Source organism: Acinonyx jubatus, chromosome A1, assembly GCF_027475565.1.
Source record: "Acinonyx jubatus isolate Ajub_Pintada_27869175 chromosome A1, VMU_Ajub_asm_v1.0, whole genome shotgun sequence".
Lineage (NCBI taxonomy): Eukaryota > Metazoa > Chordata > Mammalia > Carnivora > Felidae > Acinonyx > Acinonyx jubatus.
In genome coordinates, this window is record NC_069380.1 from 136725302 (window position 1) to 136747341 (window position 22040).

Below are 22040 nucleotides of genomic sequence, written 5' to 3' on the forward strand. Positions count from 1 at the left end.
ACTAAGGCAATCCCAGACGGTTCCAGTGAACTCACAGTAGGATCTGGAGCCGGCCAGCTAGGTGCTCATCCTTGAGCCACCTCTGAGTCTGATTTCCTCTCCCAACCATTGACTGTCTTGGCTTTGTGAATCTTTTTTTTTTTTTTTTAATTTTTTTTTTAACAGTTATTTATTTTTGAGACAGAGAGAGACAGAGCATGAACGGGGGAGGGGCAGAGAGAGAGGGAGACACAGAATCGGAAGCAGGCTCCAGGCTCTGAGCCATCAGCCCAGAGCCTGATGCGGGGCTCAAACTCAGGGACCGCAAGATCGTGACCTCAGCTTAAGTCGGACGCTCAACCGACTGAGCCACCCAGGCGCCCCAAGCTTTGTGAATCTTAAACATGGATATGGGGAGCAAGAAGTCAGGCGTGATGTTCTCTAGCTTCCAAATCTGGCCTCCAGAATGCAGGGAGCCAGCCTGGTCTGAGGGCCAGCTTCAGCCTGGGCACCGAGAGCTCACGTGACAGTGTGGTGTCCACAAGGTAAATATCATCACTTACGGAGAGAGTACAGAACTTACCGACTGTCATCACTTGTTGTTTAAAGAGATGTTTGGGGAAAAAGTTACCATGTATGTCACATACAGAGTTTGCACAGATGGGGCTCTCACTGAGCGGTTGTTTAATTCTGTAGGCTTTGATTTCTGGCAAGGAAAGAGGGTCATCGTAGAAGACTTTTGAGGGAGTGAAGTGATTTTACCTGAGGTCATACATTTTGGACACTAAGTGTAGCTTTTCAAAAGTAGTGCGATTTCATTTTCTTGTTCTTTACATATTTTAGGTGGAATATAGAAGTTTCCCAGGTGCTTCACAGTCAGAGGTGAGCTATGCATACCTGAAACATATCCTCATCCTCTTGTTATTTTTGGATAACGAATGCTTTTTCAAGTATTTGACTTTCACGATCTTATTTTCCAGATTATACAAGCGATACAGAATTTAACCCGGCTCTTATATAGCCTTCAGGTAACTGTGCTCCTCTATTCTTTGACCTTGTGAATGTTTTCTCTTAATGCAATTCATTTTATTTGATGACTCCCGGCCATTACAAATTAGAACATATGAGAGGCAGTCAACGATCTTAAAAGAATGCCAATTCCCGAAGTGTAATTCCTCTAGTTGCATTGAACTTCACCTGGTTTTGTAATCACAAGGCAACACCACTACTTTTTGTAACATTCTTCTCTGAAACCATAAAACGGTTCATATCTTTAAAAAATATTGATGACTGTGACCTGGCCTGAAGCTTACAGTGAAACTCTTAGGTGAGTGTAGCATGACTTCACATTTTCTGGTGAAAACTTAAATTCACACCTAAACTTTTTTCACTTCCACATGTGGACTTGGGCCTTTTGAGCACTTAAATAATTCATGTGCTCCTTCATTCGTTAGTTTGTTCATCCACCCAGCATTTATTGAGTGCCTTCTCTCTGCTTGGCTCTACGCTAAGGGCTGAGCACACAAAGGCAGATGAACCACAAGGCCTATCGTCGAATGGCTCACTGTCTTTCAAGGAAAGGCAGGCACAAAAAATGCTTGCATTGAGGATTACAGGGTTGGATGATCCCTCAGGTCATGCACAAGAAAGGCCAAATACATCCGATTGCTCAATTTATGATTAAAAGCATTTTGATGATACAAAAGCAATGTTAGCATCATGGAAAATTGGAAGAAGAATTTGAGGATGTAAGTAAATAAAATGGCTTGTGATTCTATAGAGAGAATTATCCTTGTTACATTGGTGTATATCCCTCTAGTTTTTAAAAATTATTTTATACATACTCTTCCATAACATGTACCTTGCTACATGTTCAGCTCTTACTCTGTAGCACAGTATTTAGTGGCTGTATAATATTCAAGTCTATGGAATTTGTCCAGTTCTTTTTATTATTATTAGTTTTTAAAGTTTATTATTTTGAGAGAGAGAGAGAGAGGGAAACAAGGTGAGCAGGGGAGGGGCAGAGAGAGAATCCCAAGCAGGCACTTGTCAGTGTCTACACCGTCAGTGCAGAGCCCGACGCGGGGCTTGGACTCACGAACTGCAAAAGCATGACCAGAGCCGAAATGAAATGTCTGAGTGCATAACCAGCTGAGCCACCCATGCACCCCAGAATTTGTCTGATTCTTCATAGCTATACTTCTGTAGGAAGTCTGTTAGATATTCTTGTATATTAACCTCTTAACATAGCTGCGTGTTTCTTTAGGATAAATGGCTAAAATTATTTTTTTTTAGGTTTTTAATAGGTATGATCCAGATAATCCTATCAACACCCCCTCTCTCCTTCTCCTCAGTGTAAAAATAGGTCAAGGTGTCTGATGATCTTAATTTTCATTTCTTTGATTACCGTTGAAACTAAACTCCCCCCGGCCACTGGCTTAGTAGCCATTCATGCTTCGTATCTTTTACCTGTTGAATATTAATAGAAAATAAAGTTGGGTGCCTGGGTGGCTCAGTCATTAAGCATCTGACTTTGGCTCAGGTCACGATCTCACAGTGTGTGAGTTGGATTCCCACCACATCGGGTGAACACAAGTCCCGCTTCAGGTAAAAACCTGAGCCCTGGATGAGCCTCACTTCTCTCTTGTTGTTTGCCCCTTACAGGGCTCGCTCGCTCTCTCTCTCTCTCTCTCTCTGCCCCTTGCTCACTTTTGCCCTGTCTCTCTCTCTCTCTCTCTCTCAAAAGAAAAAAGTAAAGTATGACTGTAAGTTTTCACCAGAAAAAAGTGTAAAGTCATGCTCCATTTAATGTTTTCTTATATGTATTTTTTTTCAACGTTTTTTTTTTTATTTTATTTTTGGGACAGAGAGAGACAGAGCATGAACGGGGGAGGGGCAGAGAGAGAGGGAGACACAGAATCAGAAACAGGCTCCAGGCTCTGAGCCATCAGCCCAGAGCCTGACGCGGGGCTCGAACTCACGGACTGCGAGATCGTGACCTGGCTGAAGTCGGACGCTTAACCGACTGCGCCACCCAGGCGCCCCAAATGTTTTCTTATATGTATTTTGACCGCATCAAGACTTCTTTTATGTCTTATTGATCATGTATCTATTGTTCTGGTAGCACCACCTTAATAATTAAAATTTTGGATTCTATTTGAATATATTATGGTGACGGTCTCTTCTTGTTCTTTTCTTTACTCATCTATATATTCTTCCATAAGAGATTTGACTCACTCTGGCAAGTTTCTTACCCTTGTACCAGGACTGATTAATTAAAATTTCCTATTTATGAATGAATTTGGGTAGAATTGTCACCTCTGCAGTAATTAGTGTCCTCTTGGGGAAAATGCTGTCAGTCATCTCTTATTTTAGATAAAAGGAAGATGTATTTGTTTCAACAGTTCTATTCTTTAGAATACTCCAGGTAGAAAGTTAAAATTTGAAAGTAATGATATTATGGTTATTCTTCAGTACTTACATCATTTTATTTTCTTGGCTTATACTTTGTCTTCTGGAAGTGTATTAAGTAACTGTGGCAATAGCAAGCATCCTTGTGCTGTTCAAGATGTAGTGGGAGTACCTTTGGCGTCTGACATTAAATATGGTGGTCTGGGATAGCTGGTCTTTGAGTTGGTCGATCATGTAAAACAAACGTCCCTTTTATATTTTAACGGGAAAATGGATATAGTTTGAGGACAATTCATTAACTTTTGGGAGATGAAAACACTGAGGATCCCAGCTTGTGTTGCCTGATGAAGACACTGACAGGTCACTGGTCTTCTTGTCGACCTTGCATGGGACCCTGTGTGGGTTCAACGTTCAGAAAAGCTGACCTAAATGACTGATGTTTGCACCACATGAGATTGAAGGGAGGTATTGAATTCTCCAGTGTCTTCTCTTAACCTCAGCTTTTGAGCTTGTCTGAGGATGTGGGCTCTGAAAGATTTCTATTCAGGGAGCATTCATCTCTTGTGAAGCTGTATCTCTTACATATGATTGAAATTTTTACCTGAGCATTTTCAAATCAGATGAAAATGAAACTTGATCCCTATATTAGGAGAGCAGAGTTGGAGATAAGGTATGGGGAAGGTGGAAGGGAGAGGACAAAGAAAAGTTGAGAGAGTAAATTGGGAATTTTCCTAAATTTGAAAGCAAGTGCTGTTCTCTGCCAAATATAAGGGTCAACTGTACGTGTGAAAATGAATATCCACTCTCCATATTCCACCTCGATGCTAGAGACGAGAGTGGTCTCATCTCAAATGCTAAGTAGATGTGAGGAATGCTTCTTGGTAGCCCTTAACTAGCCTGGTGTAAACTTTTCATGAACACTGTACTTTCCTATGGTAGTTTGGGCATATGAAATACTGGATGTTCGTTTGTTTTGCTATACTGATGCCCTTGAAATTTATTAGAATTAATAAAAATGTACAGTCTACAGTTGAACTAAGTCAGCAGAATCCTGAATGGTTTCTTATTTATGTGCTAATTATTTCATATTTAAAGATAAAGTAATTACTATTTAAAATGATAATCATTCTCTTTTTAATAACTTCTTAAAGATCTTAAATATTCATGCGAATTTTGGAATTGTTTAAGTAAGTTTTCAAGGTTAAAAACATGAATTTTATTTCAGAAGGCCCCAGCAAGTACATTTTTGAATCTTATTTCAAGACAAGTGCCAATTTAAAATTTACTTGAGTTCTTTAACCTTCAAAAGTGCAGGGAATTGTTGATCTAACAAAGAACTACTAGTCAAATCCCCATCTTACCAGCATCTGTTACATGGGCAGTTTTCAAAATTCTTAGGAAAGAAAAATGTGAATTTATTCCTAGGAGACTAATAATTTCTCATAATGAGTCAAAACACACATACATACCCAGTATGTGGCCATTTTCAATTTGTCCCTTTTGTGCTGCTTTGTGCTTTAAATGGGAACTTTTAAAATTAAAAGCTTCCAAGGGCATTCACTGAGTTGTTTTTTTCTTTCTTTCTTTTTTTTTTTTTTTTTTTGGTTTTGTGGAATCCTTCCAAATCTTGGCAATTATTTCCTGTGAATGCTGCCAAACTTTTCATAGGCAGATACCGTAACTCCAAATGTTTTTTTAATCTGGTTGGTAATGTCCTCTGGGCTTTAGAGTATCTATGTTCCCTTAATCATTCCAGCCTCCTGTTAGCAATCTATTAAACAAATGAATTTCGGCTTAGGACTTTACGTATGACCTTCCTGCTATAATACAAAGAAATAACAGTAACGAGATAGCTTTACCACTTACGTATCTCCTAAATATGAAATTAACGGCTGTTCTCGGGCATTATGTTATAAAAAGATTATTTACCAAAAGTCTCCAAGTGGTTGACTTTTATTTTTGTGTTTTCATGTATGTAATGTAGCTTAAGTAATTTCTGGTTTGGGACTCAACGGATACTACCAGGTTTATATAGAATCTTAAATTCTCATGAATTATTGAGTGGAGAGACCTCAGAGAATGAGACATAGAGCAGGAATGCAGTCTTGTGAATTTATGTACTGAATTCTTATTCAAAAGACTTGCTTAAATATTACCAAATAGCCAGCAACAAACCACATTTCCAAAAGAAGGGATGAGTATTGCTTTTGTGCTTTTTTTTTTTCTTTTGTATATTAATTCCCAAATGGTACTGCTAGGCAGTGTGGATAAGCGTATTTGGAAGGTTAAGGTCAATCTTTGAAGATAACTTACGAAAAGGACAGAACATTAAGGGGAAATAATTTGGTCGTGCTTTTTGTGTCTAGAGGTAGTTCCCACCCAAAGCCCAAGCCCGCGGAAGCCGTGACCGTTTTCCTCTCCCCTGCTCTGACAGGCGGCCTTGACCATTCAGGATAGCCACATCCAGGTCCACAAGCTGGTTCTCCGGCAACAGGAGAGCCTCTCCCCAGGCCCGTCTTTTCGAGGGGGCCCGCTCTTTCAGGATCAGGAGAAGTCCCGCCACCTGGAGAAGCAGCGGGAAGAGCTGGCCAACGTCCACAGGCTCCAGTCCGCGTTCCAGCAGGATCAGCGGCGCTGGCACCGCAGGTGCGACCAGCAGCAGCGGGAGCAGGAGGCCAAGGCGAGCCGGCTGCGGGAGCGCGAGAGGGAATGCCAGTCCCAGGAGGAGCTGCTGCTGAGGAACCGCGGGGAGCTGGACCAGCAGCTCCAGGAGTACCAGCAGAACCTGGAGCGGCTGAGGGAGGGCCAGCGCCTGGTGGAGAGGGAGAGGGAGAGGATGCGGGTCCAGCAGAGCCTGCTGTGTGGCTGGAAACACAGTCGGCAGAGTAGCCTTCCCGCAGCATTTTCTCCAGGAAGCACAGAGGTACGGGCCTTCCGTGCTTGTGGAATTGGTGTGTAAGGCAGCTTCCCAAAGACAGGTTTAGTCGTGGTTATTCCTGCGACATTGACCGGATCCGGTATCCGCCGTTTTGCTGTGGCATTAAGAGCTCACAAGAATTAATCTATAGGTAGCAGAAATGAGGAACCTGGTGCCTGGGTGTCCCGGTCAGTTAAGCATGGGACTTCAGCTCAGGTCACGATCTCACGGTTCGTGGGTTCGAGCCCCGCGTCGGGCTCTGCGCCGACAGCTCAGAGCCTGGAGCCAGTTTCAGACTCTTCTGCCTCGCTCACTGCCCCTCCCTCGCTCACACTCTGTCTCTCAAAAACGAATAAACTTTAAAAAAAATATTAAAAAAAAAAGAAATGAAGACTTTTAGGGAGACAGGCATAGAAATCTTGGCTCACGCTACAGAAATTTGAAAAACCTAGGTCCTATTTGGATCAAGGGCTCGTTGTACTCTGTGATGCCCTTATGCAAGGGAAGAAACACAGAAACAAGTCTTGCAGGAAGGCAAGGTTTGTCCTAAGGCATGCTCACCGTGAGCATGCTGCCTTTCCTGTACTTGAAAGACCTCTTTTCTTGATCGTGCCTTCAGAGTTTTATATAGATAGACCTTTTAGCGGATTAATTAACTGTTAATGTGCATCTTTGGGTACTGAATTCATCAGGTATGATACTATTCTGTTACTTTAGTTTTATTGTTTTGTACATTGACGTATTAAATTTGAAACCTGTTTGTTTCACTAATAGTTAACATGAGTATGCTAATTAGTGGCTGGGCCGGATATAAAATCTTTTTAAAGATGGTCTTCCATTCGTACACCTTCTACTCATGTTTGACAGTGCCCCTTGTTCCCGGAATTTGCTGCACTCTGTGCACATAAATACTTTTTACCGATAGTGCATAAAGTTGTAAAACGTGATAAGATTATAAGAAAGATCTGTGATGCATACGATTGTCCTTGCGAGTTGGCTAAATTACATTTATGGCAAATACCTCGTGTATGTGCATATATTTTCAACAATTTATTTAGCCAAATTGAAAAATGTTGTGCTCTCTGAAAGTGGTAGCATGCCCGCTAGGTTCTTTTGTTTGTTTTTTGCTTTTGTTTTGTTTTTAAAGATAGGCTGGACACGGCGAGTTGAAGTTTTGGTCTGAGCTCATTTAAAGGGGGTGGGAGGAGGTCTAATGCTCTTATTAAAATCTTGATGGCTAGAACTATTAGAAATAAATACTTTACGAAACTTGCACAAATTGCTGGAGAAATTATTGTACTTTTTTACATTTTCTTACACAGGTAATGGAACTTAATCGATCTGAGAGTTTGTGTCATGAAAATTCATTCTTCATTAATGAAGCTTTAGTACAAATGTCACTTAACACTTACAACAAATCGACTCCATCGGGTGTCCATCAGGATGCCACTTATCCCCAGAATATATCTAATTTGGATTTGTTAAGGACTAGTGAAAATCAAGTAGACCTCCACCTGGACGTTTCTCAGCCCTTGGATGTCAACCATGAACTGTGGACAGCTGCTGGGTCCTGTCATCAGATACCCCCTCTCCACCAAAGCAGCAAGGATTCTTGTAAAAATGGTAATTAATGCTTTAAACATCATCTGTATAGTTTCAGCAAGAAGCTGTTTGTCTGAATGGTTGGCTCTTCTTCAGAGTGAATCAAAGTGAGCCCTAGAAAGGGAATAAACTGGTTCTGATGAGCTGGAGTTTGTGGCATAAACTTCTTTTTGGTGAAGTCTGGGCCATCTTCTAGCCAAGTTGGAACATGGTTAGAGCGCTTTGAGGATGTCACCAAGGTGTAAGAACCAGACAGTGTTTTCAGATCTGTGGGTTAAATGATAGATACCAAGTTGCTTCACTTTTAAGGTAAAGTTATTCCTCACTGTAGACCCTACCACGTCCCGATACTCATAGTCGGCTCTCAGAAATAAAAGATATAGACAGGGTTTGTGTTAGGACTTTATGGCCTATCAGGGCAATTTCCTGTAACGTTAGTGAAATCTCTCCTGCTATTAAACACCTCAAAATGAAACTGTTAACATCATTTGTCATTGTTAAAAAGAAAAAAAAAGTGTTGTGTCTCCATAAGTACCTCATAATAACACAATTTGCTAATCCCATTAAAGCATTTGCCAAATATAAATGAAAGGCAGCTCCAGTTACCAACTCCACATGAATCCAAGTGATTTAAATCTATGTCTATTATAAATTGTTTTCTAGGGGATATGAAGTAGGGAATGAGAAGAACTTGAAACCTCTCTACCGAAAAACAGATGGCACGCAATAGAATAAACAAATGGCTGGCCACATGGATGTGAAATAAATCACTGACAGCAAAATCTTTCAGAAACATAAAACAAGCAATAGTGTAGAGATCTTCAGAACTTGACACAGATTTGTTTCTATACTTTATATATATTCTTAGTTTGGTAGTGGGATAATTTCTCAGCGAAGGAAAGTTTCGAAGGTACTCAGCTTCTCTGAACTAGAGAGTGACCATTCCGACCCTGCCTGAGAGCTGATAGGTGACGGATCCAAAAGTTGTAAATTTTTAATAGTGGATGATAATTTGCCTTATTTCGTGACTGCTGTAACATTCTGATTTCTTGTCAGTGTGTAGGAGAGAATGAAATCCTTCTTTGAAGCTTCATTTCAAACATCCTCTGAATAAAAACAAATAAACTGGAATGGTTCTTTGAGATTTTTTTAAATAGGTAGAATTTAGAGAACGTGACCCCTTTATTATCTTGCAACTTTAGTATTGTGGAGACCCCATTGAAGAATGCTTTTTATAGGTGACCGTTGCTTTGCTGTGTTGATTCATTAAGTTGCTTTTGACAGTGTTTTTAATGTTGTTGGCAGTGTGGTTACGCATACCGGCTTTGGTATAATTCAAAAACTCAGTGTGAGTTAAACCACATTCAGCTTTTGTTTAAAAGCAGCATCTCTCTCTTTTTGTATAGCTCCCATCTTTTTCTTTTGACTTGTGCTTCAAAGGGTGAAGCTTTTAAACATTTGGCAGCACACTTGCAGGAGATAGAAAATGTACTAAGGAAATAAACAGTGATTATATCCAAAACCAGCCTCTCCACATGTAAGAAATTAGAGATAGCCGAGGGAAATGCTGAGAAAATGTACTTATGCTTCAGTTATCGTGTGTCCAGCGTAGGCCAAGGACACCGAGGACATTGGCGAAAGAGAGGAAAATCAACCTTGGCCTGAATCTCTCAGGAACATCCTGGTGTGTGTGTAAGTAGGGATTAGATCAGGATGCAATGTGTGCTGTTAAGCACTAGAGTTTTGCAACTAGTCAAAAAAAACAACAACCCTGTTTATATTTGTTTAGGTAAACGTGATAAGCACTTTCTGGAGGAGAGACGGGGAAGAGATTAGGAGGTGATAGAGAAGTGGAATGAAAATTGGATATACGTTCTTAAGAGGGTTGTCAGGGCCAGATAAAATTGTTCCAACCACTCTCAAGCTTTCACAGCTTTTAAAATTGAAAGTAGCACAAAATAAGCTGCCGATGGTGCTCTCGCCTGACTCCCGCACCCTGGGGTGGGGCAAGGGGGAGGCTCTGGGCTGGCAGAGGCGGAGGCAGGCCCAGGGTGTGCAGGTGGAGAGAATCCCAGTCCGGTGCCCGAATTAAGGACAAGGCAGTGTCAGCATTCCCTGGCACAATTTGCCGCTGAATCTCTGGGTAAGTGGTCATTCAGTGACCACCACTGAGGACCTGTGGCTCACGATATCCTGATGAACATTTGCCTCTAATGCTCTTGGCTGGTGTGTTTGTTAAATGTGCATTTAGCCATGTTTCATTAATGCTGTGCTGAGGATTTTACCCTTAGGCTTTAAGGTCAGCCGTATTAAGACACCTACTTAAAGAATGGTTTGCTCTTTTGTGTGCTCCGATACCGTGTCCATATGATCAGCTCAGATCAGCGGAAATGTGAATTTCTAGCACAGTAAGCCGGACGGGAAAAGTTGTGTGTCAATTAAATTCTTGCATGTGTTTAGACGTCCCGTAGATGGGAATTTTCATTGGTTTCTTCAGGTCAGTTTCACCAGCCACTTTATCGTGCTCTGGTTGTAATTGGATTTTGAACTACCCTTCCACCACTTGCCTCCACCACCAATTATATGACACCGCATTTCAAGGACTGGACTACGGTTCTCCATGGAGAAATCATTTGATGCAACAGTCCACTGAGATGCCTCTGTTCTTATCTCCATTTGGGAGGAGGACCTGAGGTATAGTGACTTGGTCCCACAGCTGGTGAATGGTAGAGCCCCAGATGGAGCCCAAGAAGACTGACTCTGGAGCCCATGCTCTTCACCATTACACTGCACATTGTGAATTTCTAGAAAGCTGTTTTGAATTGTGCTTTTTATAGAAGTTGGAGTAGAAGTGGAATAAATGTTGCCGTAATGCCTGGCAGGATGTTCACAATTACAGCCAGTTGTGGTGGTGGTTTTCTTCTCCTTCCTTCCTTTTTAGCATTACCATTTGGAAAATGTGTCTAGATATTTGGGATCGTGGTGGCCAGTGCTTGCATGGATTCTGAGCATCTTCAGATACCATAAATACCCTTCAGCTTCACTGTTTTCCCATAAAACACATTTTCTTTTTTTTTCTAGTTTTATTTTATTTTATTTTTTTCCCAATATATGAAGTTTATTGTCAAATTGGTTTCCATACAACACCCAGGGCTCATCCCAAAAGGTGCCCTCCTCAATACCCATCACCCACCCTCCCCTCCCTCCCACCCCCCGTCAATCCTCAGATAAAACACATTTTCTTAAAGAGCATTTGTTTCTCTAATGTTACATAATAAAAACTCCATGTTGGGGTGCCTGGGTGGCTCAGTCGGTTAAGCATCCAACTCTTGATATTGTTCAGGTCGTGATCTCAAGGTCATGAGATCGAGCCCCGCGTTGTGCTCTGTGCTGTGTGTGGAGCCTGCTTGGGATCCTCTCTCTCTCTGCCCTTCCCTTGCTCGTGTTCTCCTTCTGTCTCTCAAAATAAACATTAAAAAATAATAATAACTCCACGTTATTTGTAAATATTTTTTAAGTCAGCACCTTAAAGAATTCTACTCTCCAATTTTGGAAGTTGTTTCGTGAACACGATTCTTGGGTGTTTGAATATTGAATCCAAATTGGAGTTTGATTTTATTTATGGTGGAAGAGATGGTTGTTTTAAGAACTTAATCTGTACTCAGGGACACAAACTACTAGAAGACTATAAGACTACAGAAAATTTGAATTTCTTTAAACAATATAGTCCCTGTAGGACAAGTGCTGTGTAATTGGACCCATGAAATGCTCAACTTTACTATTCTTCATAAAGGCAAAACAGATAATTTATTTCTGTGATTTTTTTTTTTTGCCTCTTACCTTTAGAATTCTAGAACTATTTGGTGTCTCTATTACTTTACATTTGATTTTTTTTTCATTAAATACCAGGCAAAACACTCTATGGTATGGAAATTAGTATGAAATCTTCTTAGTCTCCCTTTTCAGTTATATTTTTATCTGTACCTCACTATTTTGAGGTTGCCTGGAAAGTTTCTTTTCAATATAGTTAAAGCATTATGGTTTTGCCATGCACATGATAAAATTTAAATCAAGAGCCAAATTTTATGCATTAGTCATGTTGCTATTGGAAGAAGAATAATTTTATTGAATTTGGATTCCAAAAGAGTGTTTCCCTTTATTACACATTAGGATTTGGTGCCCATCAAAGTATTATCAAAATTCAAAGCATTGTATTCAGAATATTTTCATCTTGGCAGTGTTGTTGTTTTTAATACAGCTGTGTTAAACTTTCATTGGTGTGTTTTTTACATAAGGAAAGAAAATAGAAAAATTTCCAAATAAAAAGCTAAACTGTAGTTAGTATTTAGGTAACAGTTTTTAAGAAGTGAGTGTATGATAATTTCTCATGTTTTTAAAATATCCCCTAATTCAGAAATGTGCACCCTATTTGTGTAATCTGTGTGGAAAGAAGGCTGGCCAACAACCTTCAGGCAGTTTCTCAAAAAAAAGTGAAATTGGCAATGGAGAGTATAAGCTTCAAGGACCAAAGTGTATTTGAAAGGAGGGGTGTATTAGTTTGCTAGGGCTGGTGTAATAAAGTACCAGACAGGGAGGCTTAAACAAGAGAAACAGATTTCCTCGTGGTCGTGATTCTAGTGGCTGCAAGTCTGAGATGGAGATGTTGACAGGGTTCGTTTTGCTGAGGGCCTCTCTCCTGGCCTTCTAGAGTGCTGTCCTCCTCCTGTGTCTTTGCTTTGGTTTGTTCCCATGCATGTCTGTGTCCTAATCTCCTCCTCTTTTAAGGACACCAGTAATATTGGTTTAGGTGATGACCAATCACCTAGGTCATGCTGATGACCTTGCTTACCTCTTTGAAAGCTCTATCTCCAAATATATTATGAGGTAATGGGGGTTAGGAGTTGAGTATGTGAGTTTGGAGATGAATAGAGTTTAGCCCTTAACGCAGGATAAAATAACTGTTTTTCTCATGGCAATAGTTGTAGGTATCGTGAAGGCTTTTAATTTTTTTTAATGTACCAGAGTTGAACTATGATTTAACTACATTGTGAGCCTTATTTACTTGGTTAGGGGAGTGAATTGAACTTTGAAAATTGTGCTAAATAATCTATATCTGCTTATTGATGTATTATCAATCCTGGATGTCAACACGTAGAAAGTGGGTCAGAAAATATTGAGTCTGCAGATTCGTTGGACCGTATTTCCAAACATAGGTCCTAATTAAGGAGCTTTGGGAATTTTGAGCTCTCTCTCCGAATGAGAGGGATAGTAAATGCTTTTATTTTGAGTTGCTTAAATGAACCAAAAATGGAAGGGTTGAGAACATTCATTATGACATCAACTTATTGTCTAGATAGATCTATGGGAGTTTATAGAAGTCAACACTGGGAAGTCACTGGGCAGCTCTTTTTCCTGTGGAATTTTGACTATCACTTTGGGAACATTTTTAAGGAAATCACAGTATTACTTGCTCTTGGTAATCCACGCCATGGCAAGACTATAAAGAACTGGACTCAGAGGCTTAATTTTAATGTTTCTCACTGACAAGTGTAGATGATTGACTTTCTCCTTTTGCAGATTTTGTACCAGGAAAGGGAAACATGCCATTTGCTTGTAGAGCCTGGTGAGCCCCCGGTGCTGACTGCCAACTTCCTGATTGCATAGTTCTCTGGGGGAAGGTTGGCTGTGTGAGCCAACTGGGCCAAGGCCATCCTGCCTTAGCACGTAGAGCCCAGTACACAGCAGGAGAGTAAAACAGCAGGTGGGTGGATTCAGAGGCAGCCAGCCAGCCATGTGGCTGCCTGTTCATTCCCACCCTGGGTTCCAATTTGGTTTCAACAAGCTGCTGAAGTTGAGTCCACTCAGTATGAATGATTCCAGAGGTTAGGCCTAGCCTTGGGTCATCCTTAGCTTAAAACACGAAAAAAAAAAATACTTCCATGTAAATATAGACATAAATGCACATATCAACATAAATGTGGTCTATGGTCTACACATTTTACCTTTCCGGTACAGTGTGGCTTTATTCTCACAGTGATTAAGGGTTGGGTTTGGAAGGGAAGTTTGAAACCGTTCATGTATTTAACATACCTGAAGGATAAGCGGTGGTCCTGTCAGTCTCATTGAGTCCTGAGACAGTGATCCAAAACTAGCAAAGGTTTCCCTTCCACAGGTCAGAATTTGGGACTCCTGTTATCACCCGTCTGTCTATCTTGCAATGGAGGTTCCATTTGGTAGGGCTTGCTTCAAATGTGAAGTGTTCAGCTGAGGACTGTTAATTTATGTCTGCCTAAGAAGAATATGACCATCTGGCTCAGTAGGTGGCAAACTTTTTCTTAAAGGACAACGTAGTGAATGTTTCTGTCTTTCCGGAATATCAGGTCTTTGTCGCATATGGTCAGCTCTGCCATGGTAGCTCAGAAGCAACCACAGACAATGTGTAAAGAATGAGATTAGCTGTGTTCCAGTAAAAGTTTATTTATAAAAGTAAGTTTTTTTTTTAAATCCACTTCAGTTGAAAAGGTTATACTCCTCGTTTTGGAATTTCATCTCAATTTACTTGTGGTTGAATTAATAATGTAATATGGCACTTCATGGCACTTAAAAACATTTGAATTCATGGTCTTATTTGTTCTTTACAGCAGTCTTGTGACAGTTAATGTCGCTGTTTTTCAAATAAGGTGACTTTTGTCTGTTACTTTTTGTTGAGTCTCTGTGAAAAGATGAATTTAGAAAAATAGAGTTGAACGGTTGAAGTTTAAGGCTGGTGGCTTAAAACTTGGAGAGACTCCCGCAGCCCCCTACAGTCCTGACCTCAGATCCACATTCCTGTGATTATGTCATGGAGGGCTATCCTCTAACTATGAGGCTACATTTAGAGAAGTAAGGTGTCATAGGTGGGATTGGTTGCTGGAACCATGGTTACTGTAGCTGACTGTGCCTCATGGTTTCTGAAAAAATGAAATAAAAGTATGAATTCCTCTGTTCAAAGATTCTCACTTGGTAGGACATGGGTGAGGCTACACATTGGTGTATCTAAATTCTCCTTAGGTGATTGCAAAGCAGCCAGCCTATACCCTTTCCCTGGTGTGCTGGGCATGATGTTCAAGAACCTCAGCTGAAACACTAACTCTCATTCCTATGGTTACATGATTTCTAAGCCTTCATTTCCCATCTGTACAAATTGAAAGGACGTGTTAACAGAACTAAAGGGGGAAAAAAGGCGTGGCATGTGTTGGGATCTGAAGAGTATCTGCTTCCTTCCTACCTTCTGGAAATAGTTCTGATTGTGATTCAGGGCTGGTGTGCTGTTTCCTAAATGTCGCTAAAGCCAGTAAGATTTATTTGTTTTTCTTTATTTTTTTTAATTAAATTTTTTTTAATGTCTATTCAGTTTTTAGAGACTGCGTGAGCAGGGGATGGGCAGAGAAGGAGGGAGACACAGAATCCGAAGCAGGCTCCAGACTCAGAGCTGTCAGTGCAGAGCCCGACATGGGGCTCAAACTCACGAACCGTGAGATCATGACCTGAGCTGAAGTTGGCCGCTTAACTGACTGACCTGCCCAGGTGCCCCATAATTGTTTTTGTTTTGTTTTTTGTTTTTTAGAGAGCAAGTGCGACTGAGGAAGAGGGGCAGAAGGGAGAGGGGAGAGAGAGAGAGGGAGAATCTGAAGCACACTCTATACTCAGCATGAAGCCCAACACAGGGCTTAATCCCATAATACTGGGATCATAACCTAATCCAAAATCAAGAGTCCGATACTTGGGGTGCCTGGGTGGCTCAGTCAGCTAAGTGTCTGACTTCGGCTCAGATCATGATCTCCTGGTTTGTGAGTTTGAGCCCTGCATTGGGCTCCCTGCTGTCAGTGCAGAGCCTGCTTCAGATCCTCTGTCTCCCTCTCTCTTCCCTTCTCTCCCATTTCAAAAATGAATAAGCATTAAAAAAAAAAAAAAAAAAAAAAAGTCAGATGCTGAACCAACTGAGCCACCCAGGCGCCCCCCCAGTAAGATTTAGATTGTGAACAAAAAAGACCTAAATTGGGGAACTTTTTTAAAACTCAGAATGGAAATCACTTATTAAGGGTAACCGTGTTTCTGTATCGGTCTGAGAGGAGGTGTTTGTTACGTGTCACCAGAACTGTCCTGCGAGGTAGTCTCAACAGCAAAGCGTTTAGCTTCCCTTTGTTCTTTTCTGTAGAGGAAGAATTTACATCAGTCAGCTGTGTTTCCAGAACCAACTGAAAGAAATAACTCTGGCAACAAGACTGAAAAATCTCCATTTGGGATACAGAGCTGCCATAGCTACAGAATAGCCAACCGTAATTGGTTGCATCATGTCAGTATGTGCCCCGGAAATCTTGTACTTGAGTTCCCTGAGTAGGTTTTTCTACTAGAAAGAAGTGTTGAGAACGGCCAACAGTATTTTGGTTTGAATCATTCCTCACTTTAAAATTTAAAAATAGGGCTTCGGCGTATGATCTTAATCTCCTTTTGAGTTTGGTTACTCTGAATCAACTTGTTCTTATTAGTCCTGGATAAACTGATAAAAATCAAGGTTCAGAATTACCAGGAAGTACCTCTTATTAGCACTCATCATAATTTGAATTAATTACATGTGTAATAATTTAATGTCTGTCTGCTCCAGTATAGAATGAGCTTCATGGGGTTGGGGAACTACATGTGTCTCCTTTGTTTTTTTTTTTTTAATTTTTTTTTCAACGTTTATTTATTTTTGGGACAGAGAGAGACAGAGCATGAATGGGGGAGGGGCAGAGAGAGAGGGAGACACAGAATCAGAAACAGGCTCCGAGCCATCAGCCCAGAGCCTGATGCGGGGCTCGAACTCACGGACCGCGAGATCGTGACCTGGCTGAAGTCGGACGCTTAACCAACTGCGCCACCCAGGCGCCCCTGTGTCTCCTTTGTTAAATGCTCTATCAGAAGCACCAAGCACACAGTTTGGCATATAATGAACATTGGATAAATATTTACGACCTAAATGAAGGAGTTAAGGCCCGCACTCTGTAGCAGAAGTGATGGAGACTGTGAGCTTGAGCCACACAGCTGGATTCTACTGAGACATTGGAAGAGGTTGAGAAAAGACAGAGTTAGATGAGTATCTGGCCAGCTAACTGGATGCACTGAGCTTCAAAACGTGTAAGATGGGTGTATATTAGATGTCAGGACAACTGTATGCTTGCTTCTTGCCTTTAATACATGACTTGGATTCTAGGCAACAAACTCTAACAGTTATCAACTTTTCTTCCTTATTAATGTTGAAATGAATTTGTTTACTGATGTACAGTCCTATTTAACAGATTGTACAACTCTAGAGCATCTTTTTGTGTGAGGTTTTTTTTTTCCGTTTAGAACATTATGTATAGTCCCATCCAGCCTTGCGTAGCAAATGAAAACTGAAAAAGTGAAAATGTATTCTTCGTAAAATGCTTTAATTTATTCTAAACAAGTAGAAATGAATCCTTGCTGTCGTTTAGGAAGGTGGCACAGAAACAGTTTAGCATTTAACTATTTTATCAGTAACTTAGCCTATCTGTTCATTGGGGTATTTCTTTTTTAACCATAAAGTAGCTCAAACACCAGTAAACGAAACATGGGCAGTTAGCTCAACATCAGCGAAATACTTTCTTAAACGCTTTTTGTTTTGCTAAATCCTATTTAACAGTCCAGTGTATTTCCCCAGACAAAACAAATAGTATTTGCTTAGTTAAATTTACTCCTAGAATGGGATCCAATTTCTCTGGCATGACTTTCTACTTGTCTGACTTAAAATATTGCCTGAAAGATCACATATTTATCATTACAATATTAAAATTAAGTGTGGTGGCATCTTAAGAAATATATCCCTTTGCTTTAGTCCAAACTGAAAGGCACCGTATTTTCTCAAATGGTCAATTCCCAGACATAGCTGGCTGAGAGGGGACATCTTGTCCTGTTGTTTTGCACAGATTTGAGCCAGATAATAATAATACAAAAAAAAAAAGCCTGGGCCCGAGTTTTGATCTCTGGAGATGTTAATTTGCCATGATAAATCACTGTTGAGTTTCCTTGGATAAGGGGCCAGAGTATCCATTCTCTTTCTGGATGAGAGATTAATTCAATTTAATTTGAAATGTTAATGCTTGGTTTGAAGATTTACCTAAGGAAAAATGTAATCTTACAAAGTTTCCAGTTATGCAGGGCAGGACTCTGGGCCTTTCACCGAACAATTTCACAGTAAGGCTGTGCAAAATTTAATTATTTTCATGATGACTCTTTTCCATAGCTCTCTTTGTGCAAATTTCATTACGCTCCAGCTTTTTCTTCCTAAAACATAACATGCTGGATGTTTGGATTAAATACAGAATATTTGGATCATCGGCCAAAAATATGGGACACTCTGCTTCTCTGGTGAATTGAGGCCATTTTGTAAGAAATGGTGCTGTAAGGCTTTGGAAGTAACGTTTACAAGCAAAACATTGGCAGAGTTTTAATTTTATTTAATGACCTGCTTCCTACCAGTGATCTTGGCACCCTGTGCAATGATTTGCAATCAATTAATCACACAGAATGTTGTAACACTGCAATAAGGGCATTGCACTCTGAGAGTCTCATAAATCCACCAGCGACAGAAAACAGAAATTGCAAGCTCAAAGACCTCTTCATGAAAAGCCCCAAATGGGGAGGTGATTTTAACGTTGTGTTTTCTGACGTGTCCTTGAAAGCCTCAGTACTTTCTTGTAGATGGTGAGTTCCTGTAGTTCCCACTTCTCAAAGATGGTTTGGCCCTAACTGGACTGTCAGTACAGGAGTCTGTAAGTGTTTGCCTCATTCACTTTAGACACTAGTCTTTTAGATGAGGGAATTCTGGATTCTTCTGAATTACTGAAGGAGGCTATGAATTCAAGGCAATAACGTTCAACTGCAGTAGGCCGTATTTTTGAAGTCTTTGTAGGAATGATTCAGGAAGGACGCATGTTTCCATCCTGGGAATACGCTGACATTTGCTAGAGGCAGATGGCAGAAGATGGGATGGTGTGATATTACAAGTCAGAGACTTGACATACTTGACTTTGCCAGAAGCTTCTGGAATCTGCATGTTTAGGATCTTAAGCTTATATTCTTGTCATTTCAGATGTGCCCTTGCAGTTAACTGCTTAGCTATGCTGGGTGTTTTTTTTTCTTCTTCTTCTTATTTTAGCATAGTAAATATGGAACTATTAAACATTCTTAAAATTATATAAGCCTGAGCTCTTGGATGTATGCATATTGTGTTGTCTTTACTTGCTTCCATATGGTTCTGTTTTGCGGATGTTCTTATAACAAGAATATGGAAGCTTAATGTATATCCCATCTGATTAAAATTGAACCCTCTTTTAAGAAACCGAAGTTTTCAGAGCTGTATTACTTCCCATGAGTAGGTTAAACTTCTGACTCTTGACAAATTTATTCCTCCCAAAGCTATACTATGTTTGATTATTTGTGAAATTATCCAGATTGGCAAGTAGAGCTCATCCTCTATTTTTAGATGCTTGACGCTTCTGTTCAGCATGAGCTCTAAAATACGCTCCCAAAGTTTTGCATATGCAAACGCCTCTTCGTTGGCACAGAGACGGGATGGAGAGAACGTAACAAACATTTTGGCCAAAATGTGATGGTCTGTTAGTCGGCATGTAGTAATGAGGCCACATTTTGGATCCAAGCTCCAGTGTGAAAAAGTGCAGTCGTACCCTGATGTCTCTCTCTGGGGACTGCAGGCTCAACTCCCAGAGTCCTTGAAAGGAGAGTGCGGCAATCCTGGGAGTCAGGGCTGGGGGGTGGCTGTTAGCTTGCCTTTAGGGTACACCACTGAACTGTCTTCACACATTTAAAAAAGATTTTTTTTTTTTTTTAGTTATTTCAAGCTGATCAAATAGCCTGAGGGTAATGCATTGTTAAATATCAGGTACTAAATTCATCTTTTGTGAGCCTCCGCTGCTCTGAGATGCTTTAATCAATGGAGAAAGCATGAAACTGAACTGTGTGAGCCTGAGAGCAAAGGAAGTATTGGGAAAAACCACATTAAAATTCCTCTCCTCTGAGAAGTTGTCATTCTTCCTGGTAAGAGTATGGAAGGATTTTTGCAAATGGTATTGCTAGTAAATTGAAATATTTTCCCTTTATGCTTGTCAGATAAGAGATACAGATATATTAATAGATAAATATTGCAGATATGTTTGTCAGAGTCAATCTCTTACCTACTACTTAAGATTGAGTCACACTCCCCCACAATTAAAATATTTTCTCAAACAAACTTATAGGCCTTCTATAAATTTATAATACTTTAGGTGATAGTATTGGGGATTTTTAGTTTTTTTAGATTATCTGCAAGTTGTGTTTTGTTTTGTTTTGTTTTGTTTTTGGATAATCCATTGGCCCACTTTGGGAATGTATGGTTCAGGAAAGTTCCAGAAAATGTGTTTCCTGAAGGGCTTGATTAAATGACTGAATCAACACTGACCTAGAAAAGAGTTGAAACCTGCCTGGCAATGCCATTTTGGGCCAGAATGACCAAGGCCAGATATGTTCCTGAGATAAAAGTAGGTGATAGAATATTCTACTGTTTCTCAAACTCACTTTTGAAGATAGTAGAAGATAAAGGATCCACCATCTCCCGCCTCCTAAACCAAGTTTCAGGAAAAATAGACTGAACATGGTATTTTCTTATGTCATGAACTTTACCTGAGCTAATCAGTTAATCAGTGCTTCATTTTTAAGTGAAGGATTTGAATGAATACATGAACAAATGAATGCACGAGGCAATGTCGTTGACTAATATTGGACAGTGGAGATGACTGACTGGCATAGTGGTTAAGACAGAGAAGGGTTGGAAATTACACCTCAGTTCATATTCTAGATCTGTCATTTATTACCTATGAAATTTTAAGCAAGTAGTTAACTTGATATGTTTGTTTCCTTATATATAAAATTGGACTTCTGATAGTATCTGCTTTGTCCTTGGTAGAGGATTACATAAGACAAAGCATAAAATACCTGGAACTTTGGAGGTGCTCAGTATACATAGCTTGTGTTAAGCTACAAATCCTTAGGAAGACTTGAGCCACTGTACTCCTTCCAGGTGGTTGCTTTGGTGGCCTGAAAGACTTCATCTCATTTGGGTTTTGAGCTAAGAAGACCCATCTCAAACCATGTTGCATAATTCTACTGGCTGTTACTAGGTGTTACTAGATAGGCGGTTCTCATAATAATAATATTGGGAAATGCTGGCTTGGGGACTCTCCAACCTTTTCAAAACTTTTATCGTGCTCATGGATATCCAAAGGTGGCGCTTCGCAAACCTTGGCAGTTAACCACAGCATCCTCCTCTGGGGCCTAGTGTCTGGCAGGGCTACTATTCCTTTAAATATACTGGAAAAAACACTGATGTAAGTGGATGTTGAAATAAATGGATTGCCCGGGGCGCACCCTTCAAATACATTTTTTCTCCCTTGGGAACAGTTGAAATCCAAATGGCATATCCCAGCATGATTTACCACATGGGTTGTCTTTTGAAAACCGAATCCAGCATGGATTTAAGATAGAGCTTTGTGTAGCCCCCAGGTCAGCACTTGAGCCTGTGGTTAAGGGTTTGTGTCCAGTCCTCTTAGAGATTTTTTGGGTTCTCTTCCTTGGGTGTTTCCAAAGGATCCGTGTGTTGAAAGGCGGTCCTCCCTGAAGGAGCACGGGAGGCTATGTGTTTGGGCCTGGAGGTCTGATCTGGCTTTGAACCTCTCAGCCGCCTCTCCTACTGCATCCTTTCCCCACTGTGGTACAGCGGTCAGAAGTTCTCCTTGTTATGTGAAAGGCCAGGGCCCTCCTATTTTTTGTGCATCTACTTCCTCTGTCAGGAATATCTTCTCTTCTACCCTTTTCTTCCAACCTGGCTAACTCTTGCTCACCTTTCAAGACTTAGCTCCAGGGTCACTTAGTTCTAGATGCCTTTCCAGACCCTCTTAGTCTGAGTTAGGAACCTCTCGTGTATAACGTTGTGTGTCCAATGCACCCTTTTCCTCCTTTGTACCATATTTCATACGTGTTTTCCCTTTAGACTAGATGATGCTTTATATGGTTTATTTTGTTTGAGTTATAACTTACA

General features: G+C 40.5%; 1 protein-coding gene across 2 annotated transcripts in view; it reads left to right on the top strand.

Moving 5' to 3' along the window:
- ARHGEF28 (Rho guanine nucleotide exchange factor 28) overlaps positions 1-22040 on the top strand; it is a 304554-nt gene that overhangs the window by 268261 nt on the left and 14253 nt on the right. For both annotated transcript variants that reach the window (XM_027040097.2, XM_015072133.3), the window contains 4 exons: positions 823-861; positions 960-1007; positions 5825-6313; positions 7630-7930. In XM_027040097.2, the coding sequence (XP_026895898.1) occupies positions 823-861; positions 960-1007; positions 5825-6313; positions 7630-7930 (877 nt within the window). The remainder of the gene's footprint in view (positions 1-822; positions 862-959; positions 1008-5824; positions 6314-7629; positions 7931-22040) is intronic.